The following is an 18047-nucleotide window of genomic DNA, read 5'->3' as shown; positions in this document are numbered from 1 at the left end:
TGCGCCACCGGGCCGGCCCATGAATTCTTTCTTCCTTTCTATAAGATCAATATAATTCATAAAGATTTGTGTTGATAACACACATACCTGCTTTTGTGTTTGTTTTTGTAATGTTTTGGTTTTTTGTTGTTGTTTTGAAGGGTTTTTTTTAACCAGCCTTGTAATTTAGAACTTGTGACTCTATTCTCCTGTTCTGTCTTCTGGTTTTTGGTGGGGTTTTTTTGGGGTGGTGGTGTGTGTGTGTGTGTGTTTTAAGGTAATCTTAGTTTTAACAAGTCTGTTGGCTTTACGGTTCAGAAATTGGAAGACTGATTCTGTTAATGCAGTTGTTTTCTATACTAAGGTCCTCCATGGTCTGGATTATAGCTGTGCATTGCCATTTTCAGGATGTACAGTTAGGATTTTACATTGCCACAATGGAACCATTTGGTTATCTCCTTCATATTTAATTAAAACATAAGAACAACTGGTTTTGAAAGCAGCCTTTTACCAGAGATACTGTTTTGCTCTGTGACTAGTATATTTCCAGGAAACCCTCCAATTGACATTTGACTTTAGCACCTACTTTGATTTTTAGAAAACACTTCATCACCCACATATCTGATGGTTATACATTTTCCGAGTCATAGAATTAAACTGATAGATTAACATTCTCCCAACTTTGAGTGTCTTAATGAGGCAGGTCAAATGATGGATATGTCTAACCAATTTTTTGTATCTTCAGGCAGGTAAAGTGAGGAAACATGTAACTGAACAGGAAAAAACTGAAGAGGGATTAGGTCCTAATATAAAAAGCATTGTTACTATGTTGATGCTGATGTTGTTGATGATGTTTGCAGTCCACTGCACCTGGGTCACAAGCAATGCCTACTCCAGTCCCAGTGTGGTCCTGGCCTCTTACAATCATGATGGGTAAGAAAATAATTTAACAAAAAGATTATGTGTCTGCAGCTTTTTTCTTTGTCTCAAAAGATAGAATTCAAAGATAGAATGTTGTTTGTGAGGCTCTGCATTTGAATCCCCCCTTTTTTTTTTTTTTTTTTTTTTCCCCCTGCATGGCCTTTTTTCCCCCACCTTGGTGTTGGATAGGTAGTAATCACTGTATTTCATGCTGTTTTCCAAAATGTTTTTTTATACATAATTACATACATCAGTTTTTCTCAAGGTTTGGTCCTTGGACATATAGCATTACCATGAAACTTGTTGGAACTATAAATTCTTGACCCCAAGCCTGCTGAATCTGTAACCTGGGGATGAGGCCCAGAAATCTGGTTCAGCAGGCCCAGGTGATTCTGATGCAATTAAAATTTAAGAACAGCTAATTTATATATTGCTTTGGCCCTCAGCTGCTTCTTCACTTGGGAACTTAATAGGCTTGCGGAATGTCAGGGACTAATCTAGAACTACTGAATCTGCTTTTTTACAAAATATGCAGGTGATTTGTATGCACATTAGTTTGAGAAAGCACTAGTCTAGCTCTTCACTGATTTTTTTTTTCTTTCTTATTGGTAGAGGCTTTTAGCTGCCACCCTTAAAATGTGAAATTATTCAGTGGTTTAGCACCTCAAGATTTTAAGTTATCCTCTTCACATTTATAAGATCTCATTTAAAACAATATCATGAATTCTTTTCAGAACCAGGAATATCTTAGATGATTTTAGAGAAGCTTACTTTTGGCTAAGGCAAAATACGGATGAACATGCTCGAGTGATGTCTTGGTGGGATTATGGCTATCAGATAGCTGGAATGGCTAATCGAACCACTTTGGTGGATAATAACACCTGGAATAACAGCCACATAGCACTGGTAAGGTTTTGATAAACAACAGATCAAAAATAAATCTTTATTTACTGCTTACTGATCAGGCTTCGGTTTTGATTAAATAGGAAGTGTATGGGTGAAAGTACTCTTTGCTTGTTGAATTCTCAAAATAGTTCTTTACACATGTATTCAATAAAGTGAGTTCAAGTTATGCTAATTGATTTTGTTTTTAAGAGTAGTATTTACTTATTTATTTAAGTATCATTCAGAATTGTAGGTGGATTTCATGGTATATTTAGCTTACTGGAAAATTAGCCAGAATCTGAAACTTGTAAAATGTTTGACTTATATTTTCCATTTCATAAACTAAGAAATTTGCAGATATGTAAAGCAAATGTACTGTGTTTAGTGGGTGTGCAAATTATGTTCACTCTACCTCTGAATAACCTACATAAATTAAGGTAGTCAACTCTCTGTACTTTAAAGATTTTGGATAGATAAACTGGTCTTAACCAAATGAATTCTATATGTATTACTGTTGTAGCCAATCATCAGATATCTGCTAGTATACGTGCTAGCAAATCACTGGCCAGCCCTGGCCTAAGGTTGTGAGAATTTGTCTCTTTTGAGCTTGTCTAGTTTCACTTTAAAATGTAATTTCATAAAACTTAATTATTAACAAAATATTGGAATGTGTATTCTGATTTTGACAATTCTGCTGTAAATTGGTTATAGTAGGTGAGATGTTTATAAATCTCAATAAATTTGTTGAGTTCATAGAAAATCATTTCTACAAAGAATTCCATGTAAATCAAACTCGAGATGAATTCCATCTTATAGTAAAAATGTACATTCATTTTTATTTTTTACATACTGTGGGAATAAGTACACACATTCTCATTTTTTTATTCTGCAGGTAGGAAAAGCTATGTCTTCTAATGAAACAGCAGCCTATAAAATCATGAGGACTCTGGATGTAGATTATGTTTTGGTTATTTTTGGAGGGGTTATTGGCTATTCTGGTGATGATATCAACAAGTTTCTCTGGATGGTTAGGATAGCCGAAGGGGAACATCCGAAAGACATTCGGGTAAGAAACTAAATAATTCCAGGTGTGTGAAAGACAGCTCACAGTGTTCAAGTAATTCTCTTATCTTGCTAATTGCATTGTACATGTTTTCATCATTCTATTCCCCAGATTAGTCCCTTACCCTGACTTTACTATTTATTAAAGATACTAGAAACATTTCCCAGGTTTAAAACTTTTGAAACTCATAGTTAATACTTCCATTCTCCCCTATGAAGCAATCCCTTGCCAAGACTTCTTGCTTTTACTTCTTCACAGCCTCTCATTTCAGCCCTTTCCATTTTCATTGTTTTCACCCTCTAGTCCTGACCATTATGCTTGTAAAACTGAAAGAGAACAGTAACCTTGAAATTGCTGTCTTTGGGCCGGCCCGTGGCTCACTTGGGAGAGTGTGGTGTTGATAACACCAAGGCCCCGGGTTCGGATCCCATATAGGGATGGCCGGTTCGCTCACTGGTTGAGCATGGTGCTGACAACACCAAGTCAAGGGTTAAGATCCCCTTACCGGTCATCTTTTAATTAAAAAAAAAAAAGAAAAGAAAAGAAAATGCTGTCTTTACCTTAATCTTCTTTCCTGTCCCAATGTAATATGAAATTGATCATGTCATTTTTAGCTTTAAAGTCTTCAATAGATTATAGGAAAGAGCCTTGAAACCAGCCAAACATGAGTTAGAACGAAAACTGTCAGCTTGGTGCCATGGGCAACTTATGTTTGACCAGTCAGCATACGAGGGACTTTAAAAAGTTTGTGGAAAATGGAATTAAATGATAAAAATTAAAAATATAAACTTTATTTCTCAACATAAACTCCATCAAGTTCAAGACATTTTTGTAAGCAATGATACCATCCAATCAGTCCATCTCTAAAAAACTGAGGGTCCTGGGAATTTACCCATGTCCATGCAGTCCTTTTTACATTGTTAACTGAAGAACAATGGGTGCCCTTTAAAGATTTTTTAAGATTAGGGAACAAAAAGAAGTCACAGGAAGCCAAATCAGGACTATAAGGTCGATACCTAATTGAAACTCTTGCAAAACTATCTTTGTTTGATGAGAGGAAGGAGGAGCACTGCTGTAGTAGAGAAGAACTATCTGGTGAAGCTTTCCTAGCCATTTTCTGCTAAAGCTTTGGTTAACTTTCTCAAAACACTCTCATAATAAGCAGATGTTACCATTCTCTGACCCTCCAGAAAGTCAACAAGCAAAAGGCCTTTGGCATCGCAAAAAACTGCTGCCGTGACCTTTGCTCTCGACTGGTCCACTTTTGCTTTGACTGAACCACTGCCACCTCCTGGTTTCATTGCTTTGATTGTTTTGTTTATAGGATCATACTGGTAAAGCCATGTTTCATCTCCTATTACAATTGTTTGAAGAAAGCTTCAAGATCTTTATCTCATTTGTTTAAAATTTCCATGGAAAGCTCTGCTCTTGTTTGGAGCTGATTTGAGGACAACAGTTTTGGTACCCATCAAGTGGAAAGTTTACACAACTGTAATTTTTCAGTCAGAATTGTGTGAGCTGAACCAATTGAGATGTCTATGGTTTTGGCTGTTTCTGCTGTTAATCATTAGTCCTTTTTAGTTAGGCCATCAACGTGATTAATTTTTTCCTCACAAATTGATGTGGATGATCTGCCACTGCAGGCTTTATCTTCAACATCATCTTGTCCCTTCTTAAAACGAGTTATCCATTTGTAAGCTGCTGAATTCTTTGGGTATTGTCCACATAAACTTTTTGTAAAGCAAGCTTCTACCCAAGTTTCACCATAAATTTGATGTTTGTTCTTGCTTCAGTTTTTAGCAGAATTCATGTGACTCTGATAGAAGCTCTTTTCAAACTGATATCTTGCCCTTCTTAGTGCCTCAAACTAGATCCCGTTCAGACATGTTATTTATAACAATTTAATACAAGCTTATTTTGGTACAAAAAAAAAATTTGAAAACCTTGCATAGCTTTGTCATAATACACATCTTCCATGAAGTTTTTGAAGACCCATCGTATGTACTTGAGCACTAGGTCGTGTTGTAGGATCTGGTGTTAGACAATAACTATCAAAGCAAAATAAGTTATCACTAATGCAGATGCCAAGAATAACTAATTTATAGTGTTGTTAAAATAATTTGTAATAATATAGAAAGCTTCAGCCTAGTACCTGGTGTGAAATAATCTCTGTGATGAAGCATTTGTATGAAATCCAAACTCCTTAGCTTGGAATGCAAGCCCCTTTACACTTCGCCTTCCTATGCTAGTCTTGTTCTTCTACCAACTTTTTTTCACTCTGCCAATCTACCCTATCCACTAAAAACATGCCTGTGGCTTTTTTTCTTTAGTCATCTGACACATAGGTTTTTACTATTCCCCTCCTTGGAATACCTTCCATATGATAGACTTCTCACCCCTCCGGAAGCCCTTTTGTGTTGTACCATGTCTGTACAGGTCATCAAACCACATGTACCTGTTTCATAGTGAGATTCTGTCTTCTCTCTCCCACTCAGTCATGAGCTCTTTGGGGATGGGCATCCAGCATTGTGCTTTACATGATGAAGGCTGAAAAAATAAGAGTAATTTGCCACTGATCCAGAATAAAAGAATCTTTTAGGAAAATGTATGTATGGGTGTTACATGATGAGGATGAAGTAAAGCTCCAGATTTCCTGGTCAAATATAATGCTGTGACGTTTTCCCTTAGCTGTGATTAATAAACATTATTTTTTGTATTAAATTAATCTTCTGAAATTTAATTCTCCTAGTATGTGGTTTTCATTTGTGGATTTGCTTTAGCAGTGTTAAAATTGTGACACATGACAGATCACTGTTTCCAAATATATACTTATAACATTTATTTATGTATAGAGATCCTAAATTTCTGATTTTAAAATTCATTATTTTTAAACTTTGTGAATAGAATAATACATTTATATGGCTCAAAAATAAAGTATAAAAGGATATACAGTAAAAGTTTATTTTTTTAATAAAATAAAAAAGGAAGAAAAAATTCCTTTATAGTTAATAACAGGGTATTATGTACTTGTAAATTGCTCACCACTTAAAAGAAAGTATGTGAGGTACTACATGTTAATTAGCTCAATTTAGCCATTCTACAATGTATACATATTTCAAAACATGTTGTACACCATAAATATATACAACTTTTCAGTTAAAAAAAATGGAAAGAAAAGATGTTCCTAGTAATCATTATTTTCTTGTGATTCTTACTCAAGTAGATAACTAGTAGTAACATATATACAGCCTGTTTACTTCACAATATATCTTGATGATCTTTCCATATTAGAATATGGAAAGCTTCTTCATTCCTTTTCCTACATTTTGCACAGTGTGTTCCATTTTTTGTGTGTGTACCATGATTTATATAAACTGTCCCTATTGGACATTTAGGTTGTTTCCAGTTTTTCAGTCTCAAAAACAGTGGTACAATAAATAACTTTCTACATTTATTATCTTACCCATATACAAGTATCTCTGTAGGATGAATTCCTAGATGAGGAATTTCTGGATCAGAAATTACATTTTGTATCTAGAGTGTCAGATTGTCCCTTGTAGAGGTTAATTTATAAATTGACCCAATAAAAATTACTACAGGTGTTTTCTGAACATTCCCCTCCCCAACTAAAGAAGCTGATTTTTGAGTTCATATGGAACAATTTAGGAAGATCATTTAGGAAAAACCTGAAAAGTAGTCATGGCAATGAGGGTGTGGCGGTTGGAGAGAGCCAGCCTGATCTGATGTTAAACCATTGTGTTGGTACCATTCTTTTTAAAGGCCTTATAAAAAAGTCTGGGTAGATTAATTTTTTTTTTTAAATATGGCTTTATAAACATACCTTAAAAGCTTATACTTACAGGGAAATGAAAAGGGGAACCTATAGCTTTGACTGTGTTAAATAAACTGACATAGAAACTTCTGGTTTCTTTCTTGTAGGAAAGTGACTATTTCACCCCACAGGGAGAATTCCGTGTAGACAAAGCAGGATCCCCCACTTTGTTGAATTGCCTTATGTATAAAATGTCATACTACAGATTTGGAGAAATGCAGGTTAGTTAAATCAGTTTTTCTCTAATCTTTATTCAAAAGAATTATTTTTAAAATTGTCTTGTTTGTTTTTAGAAAATAGGATAACGATGTTTGCTCTGTATAGAGAAATGTGCTTATCTAAAGATTTTTTTTCCATTAAATCTAGATTTCTTAAATTTACACACACACACACGAAAAAAAACATCCAGGGGGTGGAGATATAACAACTACAATTACTTGAAGTTGATACGACAAGCAAACAGAAAGGGTATTGTTAGGGAGGAGGGAGAAAAGGGAGGAGGAAGGGAGGTTTTGGTAAGGGGCAACAATAATCAACCACAATGTATATCGACAAAATAAAATTTTTTTTTAAAATCTAGATTTCTGAAACTTCTATGTGAGAAATTAGAAAAAAAATTTTAGATCAAGGACTTCTTTCCAAAATATTTATTAACACTAGGCTCAAATTCAAGCTTTGTTTGCCATCCCACCTTTTGACCTCATGATTTTGGAAGGCATTGTTGTCCAGGGGAGAGGTCTCCCAGCTAGGAAATAGTGTGGTCTTATGTAGGTCATTTAGCTGCTTGGTAGGGAAAAGTCTAAAATTAGAGTTGAGTTATGTAGTCACTTCAGATATTTACTCTGTCCCTGTTCTCCATAACCACAGATAGCTATGTTAGAGTTTCCTAGTAAATTAGAATGATGTGTACAAAAGCTTAAGGATCTGCAAAACGAGTGAATGTGCAAAGAGGCATTGTGGCAGAAAGAAGGAACAATGGACTCGATGTCATAGTACCTGTCTGTGTTTTATAGCCTTTGTCAAATCATGTAACCCTCAGACTAGTTGCATCCTCCCTGGACTCAACTTGGTTTTTTTTTTTTTTTTTTTTTTTTTTTCTTTTTTTTTTTTCCTTTTTGGCTTTTTTTCGTGACCGGCAACGGATCACAACCCTCAGTGTCGCGCCCAGACCGGGACCGGCAACGGGACCGCAACCCTCAGTGTCGCGCCCAGACCGGGACCGGCAACGGGACCGCAACCCTCAGTGTCGCGCCCAGACCGGGACCGGCAACGGGACCGCAACCCTCAGTGTCGCGCCCAGACCGGGACCGGCAACGGGACCGCAACCCTCAGTGTCGCGCCCAGACCGGGACCGGCAACGGGACCGCAACCCTCAGTGTCGCGCCCAGACCGGGACCGGCAACGGGACCGCAACCCTCAGTGTCGCGCCCAGACCGGGACCGGCAACGGGACCGCAACCCTCAGTGTCGCGCCCAGACCGGGACCGGCAACGGGACCGCAACCCTCAGTGTCGCGCCCGCACCTCGCTCAGCCAGTGAGCGGCCGGTCTGTATGTGGGATCCGAACCCTCGGCGGGAGCGCCACCGCACTCCCAAGCGGCACACTGTAGCAGTGCGCCACCGGGCCGGCCTCAACTTGGGTTTTATGTTGTCTGTAAATAATGGGGGTTGGATTGATGACTAGATTTTGAAGGAAACCAGAATGTCACCTCAAAATATGCCTCTTTGATGTAAAAATTATTTTTTAGCTGAAGGCAATTAAGAAGCAACAAACAGGAAAAGCTCTCTTTATCCAACCTGTTTTTTGCCTAAAGCCAGGATATAAATTCTCCTTTACTGGAGAAAACTCTATACTCTTATAGTCTAAAGAAGGCACCAGAGGAATCTACAAAAAAACCCTCTTACTCCCATTAGTTTCTCCCATGTATTTACCTTCTCACACTTTCCCACCTTGGAGTCCTAAAACCACCTTCCTTTGTCTTGTTATTTCTCCACAAATGTATTGTTCTTTGTTGAACATGCTATATATATAAGCCCAAGTTATAAGCCACTACTTTGAGTTACTTTTCATTGAGGCTTCTTCTGAGTGATATGTGCTGCACCTTTTAATAAACTTGTTTGTTTTTCTCTTATTAATCTGTCCTTTATTACAAGGGTTCATCCGAACTAAGAACTCATGGGGGTTGAGGAAAAAATTATTTTCCTCCCCAACTATTTCTAAGTCTTTTTTATAGCTCCTAGATTGCATGACTATAATACCAAGTTATTAACCTTCATACTAAGGTTTCAGTGAAAACTGCTTTGTTCCATATTGGTCTCTAGTTAAGTTGATAAGAAAGCAGGGGGAAAATTGCTTGTTTAATTTTATATTATCACCAGGATCCAGATAACTATCCAAACTGAAGGGGGTTGTTTGGCTCTCCGTTTTGTTTCACAAAACTGAAACAAATACACTCACTCAGTTTTCAGAAGAGTTGTATATCACTCTGTCCATGTTTAAGGTAGATTTGTGCAATCAGGCTTTTGTTTCGTCATTATTAACTTGGAATTACTCTGCAGGTGGCTTTCAAAAAAAAAGAAAAAGTAGACAGACAATCTAGATTATAGGTTTTCATTTATGTTTTGGTTTCTTTTGAAAGCCACTGCCTGGTCTCCAAATGCATTCAAAGAAAAAAAACTCAAGCTATAATAATTAGTTACTCCAGAAAATCCATTTCTAGGGCAAATGATTAGTTTCTCTGCTCACTAATAATAGCATTGAAGGACATTTTTCTTCCTTCTGTTTTGTCAGCAGTTTTAAGCCAAGTTTCTAGCATATGTTCATTTTGATGCCTGCCCTATTCAATAATAATATATGGTTAAAACATGAAGTATAACTTTTGCTGTTAGGTAAATAAGGTAGAACAAGTTACTCTTTGTAGTAGAGTTGGTTTTCATTTTTGTTTTAAAGTTGAATTCAGTTAATGCTAGGTTTATTTGTCAACATAAAACTTGGTCAGAATTTCTTGAAGTCTCCCTCCCCTCCCTCCTTTTTCTCTTCTTATTCCTTAAATCCTCCCATGGTTTGGCTTTTTTAGCCTCCTTCATAGGTCCCATTTTCAGGATATAGTATCACTGCTTACTTGTGCATTTATTTAACAAATTATACTCCAGAGATAAAGCTACATTGTCATGATGCAGCTTACATCCTAGTGGAGAATACAGGTAATTTTTAAAATAAATAAAAATGTTAGCAATGTATGTTATAGAAAAAAGGAACATGATATGCTGTAAAGAAACAATGGAGGAGACTTATCAATCACCAATCTCAAGAAAGTATTTCCCTGGACAGATGGTATTTAGGCTGAGCCCAAAGGATAGAAAAGGAGCCAACATGCAAAAGAGCTGCCTGAAGAATATGTCAGGCAGAGAGAATAGATAGTGCAAGACCCTGAGAAAAGGAGTCCCTTCTGTGTGTTATCTCTCTGTACCTATAAGAAGGGCTTTTATGGATTTCATTTCGATGTTTTGGTTTTTTTATGCCTCTAGTCTACTCATTTACTCTAAGGATTCTGTGAAATTCTTATTCTGACGTATTTTAGTTTCTCTCTTCCCCTTTTCATTAGCAGTGTATGGAAACTGTTAAGATGTATTACTTGATTCTGTTTTCCTAGTTTAAAGGGAGAGAGTGTTACTCTAATGATAACATTTACTATCTTCTAACACTGAATGTTTTCCAATATGGTTAACGTCCAACACTAATGTCTCTTTTGCAGCTGGATTTTCGTACACCCCCAGGTTTTGACAGAACACGTAATGCTGAGATTGGGAACAAGGACATTAAATTCAAGCATTTGGAGGAAGCCTTTACATCAGAACACTGGCTCGTCAGGATATATAAAGTGAAAGCACCAGATAACAGGGAGACACTAGATCACAAACCTCGAGTCACCAACATTTTCCCAAAACAGAAGTATTTGTCAAAGAAGGTGGGTACCAAGTGAAGTCATTTCTAAAGAGTAACTCAAGATGGGTTTCTTTGTATGAAAAAGAATTACTGAAAATTGCTAGTAAATTTCCATTTGCCAGATTTATAGACTATGATTTATATACAAAGTAAATATCAGGTCAGCCTGTTAGGAGCATTCCTGTAAAATTGAACATTTTAGACACCCTAAGCAGCAACTTTTCTTGTATAACATGATTATCAGTGAAAAGCTGAGATTTTTCAAGAGGAATTTTGGCTTTAGTTTGTGCCATTCTGCATGAGTAAGACTTACTTGTAAAGTAAGATGTATCAGTGCCCATCACTTTCCAAACCTGTGTGAAAGTAAAAAGGCCAAATGTTTAAGTAGTAGAATTGTGATTAATTCATCTTTTGTTCAAAGCAAATTTATATTGTATCTTCATGTTCCATTCTTAGTATGATGTTACTATATTATTCATTGAATAAAGAATAGGTTGAATTGGGTGAGTCCTTCTGAAGCAAAAAAAAAAAAATCATTTATCTTACAATAATTATTTTTCAATGTAATTATTATGACAAAGCTTATGGGCAGGAATCATGATGAGACTATTGCAGTCCTTTTCTAATAAATATTTCATAAGATACGAAGTATTTTATTGGAGGCCATTATTGCTCCCTTAAGCCAAATAGATCTCTTACCTTTGCTATAAAAAATTACTAAAAATGAGTGTCATATAGGTTGCCCAGCAGTGGGAGATGGGAAATAATGAGCAGTCAGATAAAATATTATGGTTGTATTATAAGGTACTATTCTTATAATACTGATTATTATTAGACCTATTTGTCTTAAGTTTCGAAGGGGTGCTTAAGTTTACATAGCTTGGATCAATTATTTTAAATCATTGAAGCAATTGTCTTACCATTTGTTACTTAAATATAAGTAATGTTTAAGTAATATATTCAAATATATTCAGGGTAGATGATTTCAATTTGTACTATAAAAGTGCTGAATGTTGTTTGATGTGTAAATAGAAACTTTTTAGGGCCGGCCCCATGGCACACAGCTACAGTGCGCCGCTTGGGAGCGCGGCGGCGCTCCCGCCGAGGGTTCAGATCCCACATACAGACCGGTTCCCGCTCACTGGCTGAGCGAGGTGCGGGTGCAACACTGAGGGTTGCGATCCCGTTGCTGATCCCGTTGCCGGTCCCGGTCCGGTACGGGCGCGACACTGAGGGTTGCGATCCGTTGCCGGACACGAAAAAAAGACAAAAAGGGAAAAAAAAAAAAAGAAACTTTTTATATGAATACTTTCTGTGCCAGATGTATATGAGGGTATTTTTTGAAATACCCTTGTAGGTTACCATATCTAGATGGACTCTCATTGTGTTAGTTATATCAAATTCAAAGGAATCAAATGACTTGGTGTCTTATAAGCATGGGGTAGGAGAAATTGGTGAGTCACACCAGTGCAGAACTCAAAGCAGATACTATACATCTCAAAGCAGTTACTCCTGAACCACCCAAGCATAGTTAAGGTCCACTTTTTCTGAAAAAACAGGGCTGTTAAACTTGATGTCTGATGATATAGACCCCAAAGACCTCTTCTGTCTTCCCATCATTTCCCCAAAATAAATGTGTGATGGATAAATTGAAATTAGTCTGTCTTATGTGCTCAAAACATATGTTCTAGAAGCCAATAACATGGATTTTAAGTTTCTGGTTTCCATGGCTTTTATATTATGTTTTGTACTAGCACTATAGAGGAATGTTTGTTGTTTGCTTGCTTTCCTCTCCCTACCCTGGTTTTGACTTTGGAAGAGGAGGGTGCAAAGAGCCATCATTCTGAGAGTTTTCCTACCACTGCAAAGCTGGTATGGCCAAGATGCTAGCAATTGTAGTCCAGGGCTGCAGAAAGGACTTCGTGTGGCTCATTGCCAATAGGGGAAAAACACCCAGAGGGCTCAGTTACATACTTGCATAGTTCTGGGGCATGTTATAAAATCTTACAGAAACGATTTCATGGTAGAAATCTATAGGTAATGGTAATAAAAAAAACTCTTTCACCTGGTTTGAATTTTTTAAAATTGTGCCCTCCAGAGTTTTTTGGTTTTTGACTTTTTACCTTAATAAGTTAATAATGCAGTTAACAAGGTAGCAGTACATAATTTTTGTAACCTTAAGGACTGCATTTTGCCTTGCATTCTTGTCCCTATTAGAAAAAGTGATAAATTATTTTGAACTGAACATCATGAATGAAGGAACATGATACAGTATTTACCCTAAGTTTCAGAAACCTCCTCTAAGAGTTGTATTTAAATGCCAAAACTGAATTGAGTGGTCAGTCTCTTGAATCTTTAGCTTCTGTTAACCCAGCATTTGGTGCATTAAATTATTTCCAAAAAAAATTTGTTTCCTTCAACATCTGGGGATGTGTGTCAAATTGATAGACATATGTGCCCATATGATTTATCTTGCTAACAGCAAATATTTTTGCAATAATTTGTACCACCATATATGCAGCAATCTGTTTTTTTATACCAGGAAATATCTGTTTATAAATATTTTAGTGGGATACCAAATTAAGAAAAATGTTTTATTTTTTAAAGATCTTTGAAACACAAGGAATGTTTTGTTTTCACTTTTAAGTGCTTATTTTTCCTACCTAAAAGATTATTATTAGAGAATGTCCCAAGTGATTTTTGTCTTTTAGTTTTGTGGATAAAGTCATCATCATTTTACAGATAAGTGGGACTCCAAAAGTTACTGAGTTAACTTGTATTTTTGACACACCACTAATTCCTTAGAGTCTAAACCAAGAGCAGCATTTCCATTTTCTCATTCTGATGATACCATGCCTGGAATAATTAAAGCTAAGCATTTAATGGTTGAGAGGGGTTGTGGAGGTGCATTCACTTGATGGTGAGGACTGTATGATATGCATTTGAGGAATGCGCTGGTAGTCCTTTCATCTTAAAGCTAGAGACCTAGTCCTATTGATCTTGGATTTCTCAGCATGCTCAGCATAAAACAGTGGTGCTTACTGACTCAGGGAGTCCAAACATAGGAAGAGCTAAGCATGCTAAGACAGTCTTCATCATAATGCAGTAAACCATGTGTGTATAGATATTTTAGTCTGTGAGAAACCTGCTCTAATACTATGTGTTCTGTTTGTTTTTTTAGACTACCAAAAGGAAGCGTGGCTACATCAAAAATAAGCTAGTTTTTAAGAAAGGCAAGAAAATATCTAAGAAGACTGTTTAAACACACTGTTCTGGTTCCTAACTTGAAGCAGTTGTCCTTTTGTGAGAACCAGTCTTTGCCTTTAGCTCATGTCGTGTTTCACAGCAACAGAGGGTACAGAACCATCACTGATCCAGGTTAATGTACACCATTTTCTGGCAATGCCTGATCAAAAAAAATAAAATTGGCTTATTGAGAACAGCTGTTTTCGATTTGTAATGTGAAGCAAGACAGAGCACTGCTATAAATGTCTAGCAGCAGATTTTTTTTATTGGTACATATTATCCTTCAAATCTGAGAATTTGGACTAATTGCACCAAAGAACCCTCTAATTTGGTCCCTGGCACATGCATATTTGTCAATGTTTTTATTCTTTTACAAGACCTACATTTTATTTGAATTGCCCAAGTAGCAATATGTAAAATACAAATGACAAAATGTGATGAGAGCTTCTTGAACCAGTAAACTAGTACAGGTCAGAGAAAGAGGTATTAGAAAAATAATTATACTTTCTTGAACTGTATTTATTTTCATGTTTCTCCAATGTAAAGAATGTTTCATCAAATGTACATTTTGTATTGCTTGTTTGCTCTAAGAAGAAAAAGCTGCTGTTTCAAAGATGGACCTCTTGAGTAGCTGATTCGAATAGTTTTTTATGTTGACACATTATCACTGCTGTTAGCAGTTGTTTTCACCAGGTACTTACAGAGCAGATTTCATACATTCTTCATTCAAGGGCTAAATTTATATCCTTTGGAAATCATGGCAACTACACAGAATGTTGCTTACTAGGACGGGGTCTGGTATTGTAGTCCTGAGGTTAGCACTATGTTTACATGCAAAACATTAAGGAAAAAACCCTTAAACTGGACAGGTATCCAAAATTCATTTTCTGTGACTCTTCAAAATGACAAAGGATTTGTAAACTTTGCCTGGATTTTTCTCATAATTTCATTCATCACAATGATTTTCTTCTCCATATTTTTAAATCCCTGAGCATTTGATGAAACACTCTTTAGTGCTATATCAATTTTCTTACTTTTATTAAAAATGTGACAGTTGTCAAAAAAATGCACTAAAATATAAATGGAAATTGAACATGTTCACTTTCCAGCTTATAGGCAACTTTATACAGATTTGAAAATTTTCTCCAGTTGTTTAGTAAAAGTGAAAGAGAAAGGATTTTTCCTGCCACAGGATATAACTTTTTTTTACGTAAAAGCATAACATACCACTGCTTTTGGTGGAAAAGTGCAGAATAGTATGTACCTTTTATGACGAAAAACGTAATTTACAACGTTCAGTGAATGTTATTGCTGATTTTCTTTTCCAAGGTGTAGAATATTCCTTGATTTACAGAATTCAATTTTGACCCAGATGATGGTTCTTTTATAGACCAATAAAATGGCTGAACATTTTCACAAATAGAGTGTAACTAAATCTGGATTTCTGATACCTTGTCATTTGGGGGGTTTTATTTTACATTGTTGCTTTAAAATTCAATGCAGAGAACTTGTTGACTGTAGGGGAAATAAAGTTAATTCAAATTTTGTGTTAAGTGTTGTCTTTTACAAATCTTTCGTTTTTAATACGAGATAGTACTGAACATATGCCCTCCTTCCTTGATCACTTCTACAGGGGAAATAAAGTTAATTCAAATTTTGTGTTAAGTGTTGTCTTTTACAAATCTTTCGTTTTTGATACGAGATAGTACTGAACATATGCCCTCCTTCCTTGATCACTTCTACAGAGGTTTTAGAGAAAATGTGGATAAGATGTGCTAGATTAGTTTAACTTAGAGCAGCTGTTTTATTTTGCCTTCTTTTGACCCCAGAATGAAAATCTCAGTTGGACTTTTTTTAGGGGTGGGAGAAAGGGAAGACACCTAGCCAAATAAGAATATTATCTCTATTTAAATAAGGATAGGAATCTAATGAAGCCCTAATTCATAAAGTCCTGGTATTTAATCAGTCAAGTCTTCAGTATAAAATTCTCTCATGCACAGGAAAAACACCTTTTTCAGGAAACATTTTGGTTTAATGTATCTCATCAGTAAAATATCATATTGTAACTGTTTAAGCACCTGTGGTTTTATCGTAGCAAAAAGTAAAATAGTAGTTTGAATACATCAGAATATGTGATAGTTGGTTCAGAATAACCTTTAGGTCTCCAAATTAATTTTGTATGTGTTCACTAACATTGTATATCACAGAGGAATTTAAATGTCATTACCTTGAAGTTTTAGACTGTAAAATACCTTTTAGGGTGCATTACTTTGCAGTATAAATAAGGCAGTGAGGCAGCTAGTCCAAAAACAAAATTCAGTTTTCAGACTTACATTGTTACCTACTTGAGTAACAAACTTGAGTTTGCAGTTGTAGAGTTTTAATTTATTTGATAGTCCCTAGGCCATGACCAAGAGGCCAGAGGACTATATAGACAGTATGAAAGCATCCTGTAGAGTACTACTGTTTTCATAGCAGAGGGACTATAACATCATGAAATATGGAGGTACTGCTTTTTTTTTAATTGTAAAATATACGTAAAATTTACCAACTTAACTGTTTTAAAGTAGTTCAGTAGTGTTAACTAAATTTACATTGTTATGCAACCAATCTTTAGACCTCTTCATCTTGCTGGAGCTGCTGCTGCTTAATGTGGGTTTTGTCAGACCATCTGCCTTGCTGCCCATAATCCTCAATTGAGGTAAGTGGAGTAATGGATAAATATAGAGCTCAAAAGGGGTCTGCAACTGAAGGGAAATTGAGACAGCAAACAGTTAATGAAATGTCATGAATGTCTAATTTTTATTGTGAAATATAATGCAGAGAACACGAAAATGTGCACCTTAGTGAATTACCGCAAAGCAAGCAACTTTGTAATCACGACCCAGCTCAAGAGAACCTAACAGTGCTAGTACTCCAGAAGCTTCCTCATGACCCCTCCCGTCACTGTTCTGTCATGCTCTCCCCTTCAGAGGGTAATCATTCTAGCTTTTATGGCAATTATTTTAATATATGGTTTTACCACTTAAGTATTTCTCTCTCAACATGTTTAAGTGCACCTATTCTTTGAACTACATAAACGGAATAATAGAGTATGTAGTTTTTATATCTAGCTTCTTTTTCTCATTGTTTGTGAAATTCATCCAAGTTGTTGCATGCATCTAGAAGTTTATTCATTTTCATTGATATATAGTTTTCCCTTGTGTCTCTCGATAGCTTGTTCTCTCACACATGTCCATTCTATTATTGATGGACATTGTATTGTTTCCAGTTTGATATTACAAATAATGCTATAGGAATATTCTTTTACATCTCTGTTGGTACTAATGCATGAATTTCTGTGAGTTTTTACCTAAAAGTGGAATTGCTGGGTAGGGTATGAAAGTTCTTATTGCTTCCACATAGTAGTCAGTCCTTGTCATTTTTTTAAATTTTGTCTTTCTGGTGGGTGAATAATGAATTCTCATTGTGGTGTTTGCCTTTCCCAGGTTACTAATGAAATTGGCCATTTGGAAATCCCCTTTCTATAAGGTGTTGGTTCTGTTTCTCTATTGGTTTCTCTTTTTCTTTATACAACTGTACTTCAGAAAGTTTGTGGGGAAATTGAATTAAAAGGTAGTATGGATTCTTCCATGAACTTTTTGAAGACCCCTTGTATATCTTGTGTATAAGGCCTTCATCATTTATTTGTGTTGCAAATTGCCTAGGAGTTAATAATTTTAATGTAGTCTGTTTCAGTCTTTTGTATGTCTTTGACTTTATACCCTATTTAAAAAAATCTTTCCTACACTGATGCCATTAAGAAAGTCTCTTGTATTGCTTTCCAGGAAATTTATTGTTCTACCTTTCATACTTAGTTTTACCTGGAATTCATTTGTTGAGTATAGTATGAATTGTTTTGTTTTGGGGTTGGTTGGTTTTTGCATATATATACCTAACTGTCCCAGCACCATTTATTGAAAAGAAATTTCCTACATCTCTGCAGTACCCCTTTTGTAGCAAATCAAATATCCATATATGATTCTTTTTCTGGACCCTCTGTTCTGTTCCATAGAGCTCTTAGTATGTTGACTTCATGTACCTTTAAGATATATATGAAAGTAAAGCAAGTCCCCTCTCCCTTTGTTCTTAAAGCTTCTCTTGGCTATTTATGGGCCTTCACTTTTTAATATAAAT

General features: G+C 35.9%; 1 protein-coding gene across 1 annotated transcript in view; it reads left to right on the top strand.

Annotated features, from left to right (window-relative positions):
• Nucleotides 1-15424, top strand: part of STT3B (STT3B, subunit of the oligosaccharyltransferase complex (catalytic)) — a 111925-nt gene extending 96501 nt beyond the window's left edge. The window contains exons 11-16 of the mRNA XM_008573210.1: nt 725-912; nt 1635-1806; nt 2678-2851; nt 6788-6901; nt 10435-10647; nt 13807-15424. Coding sequence (XP_008571432.1) covers nt 725-912; nt 1635-1806; nt 2678-2851; nt 6788-6901; nt 10435-10647; nt 13807-13887 — 942 coding nt within the window. The 3' untranslated portion in view covers nt 13888-15424. The remainder of the gene's footprint in view (nt 1-724; nt 913-1634; nt 1807-2677; nt 2852-6787; nt 6902-10434; nt 10648-13806) is intronic.
• Nucleotides 15425-18047: the final 2623 nt, after the last annotated feature.

This window comes from Galeopterus variegatus, unplaced genomic scaffold (genome assembly GCF_000696425.1).
Source record: "Galeopterus variegatus unplaced genomic scaffold, G_variegatus-3.0.2 Scaffold890, whole genome shotgun sequence".
Lineage (NCBI taxonomy): Eukaryota > Metazoa > Chordata > Mammalia > Dermoptera > Cynocephalidae > Galeopterus > Galeopterus variegatus.
This window is presented reverse-complemented; position numbering and strand designations above follow the sequence as displayed.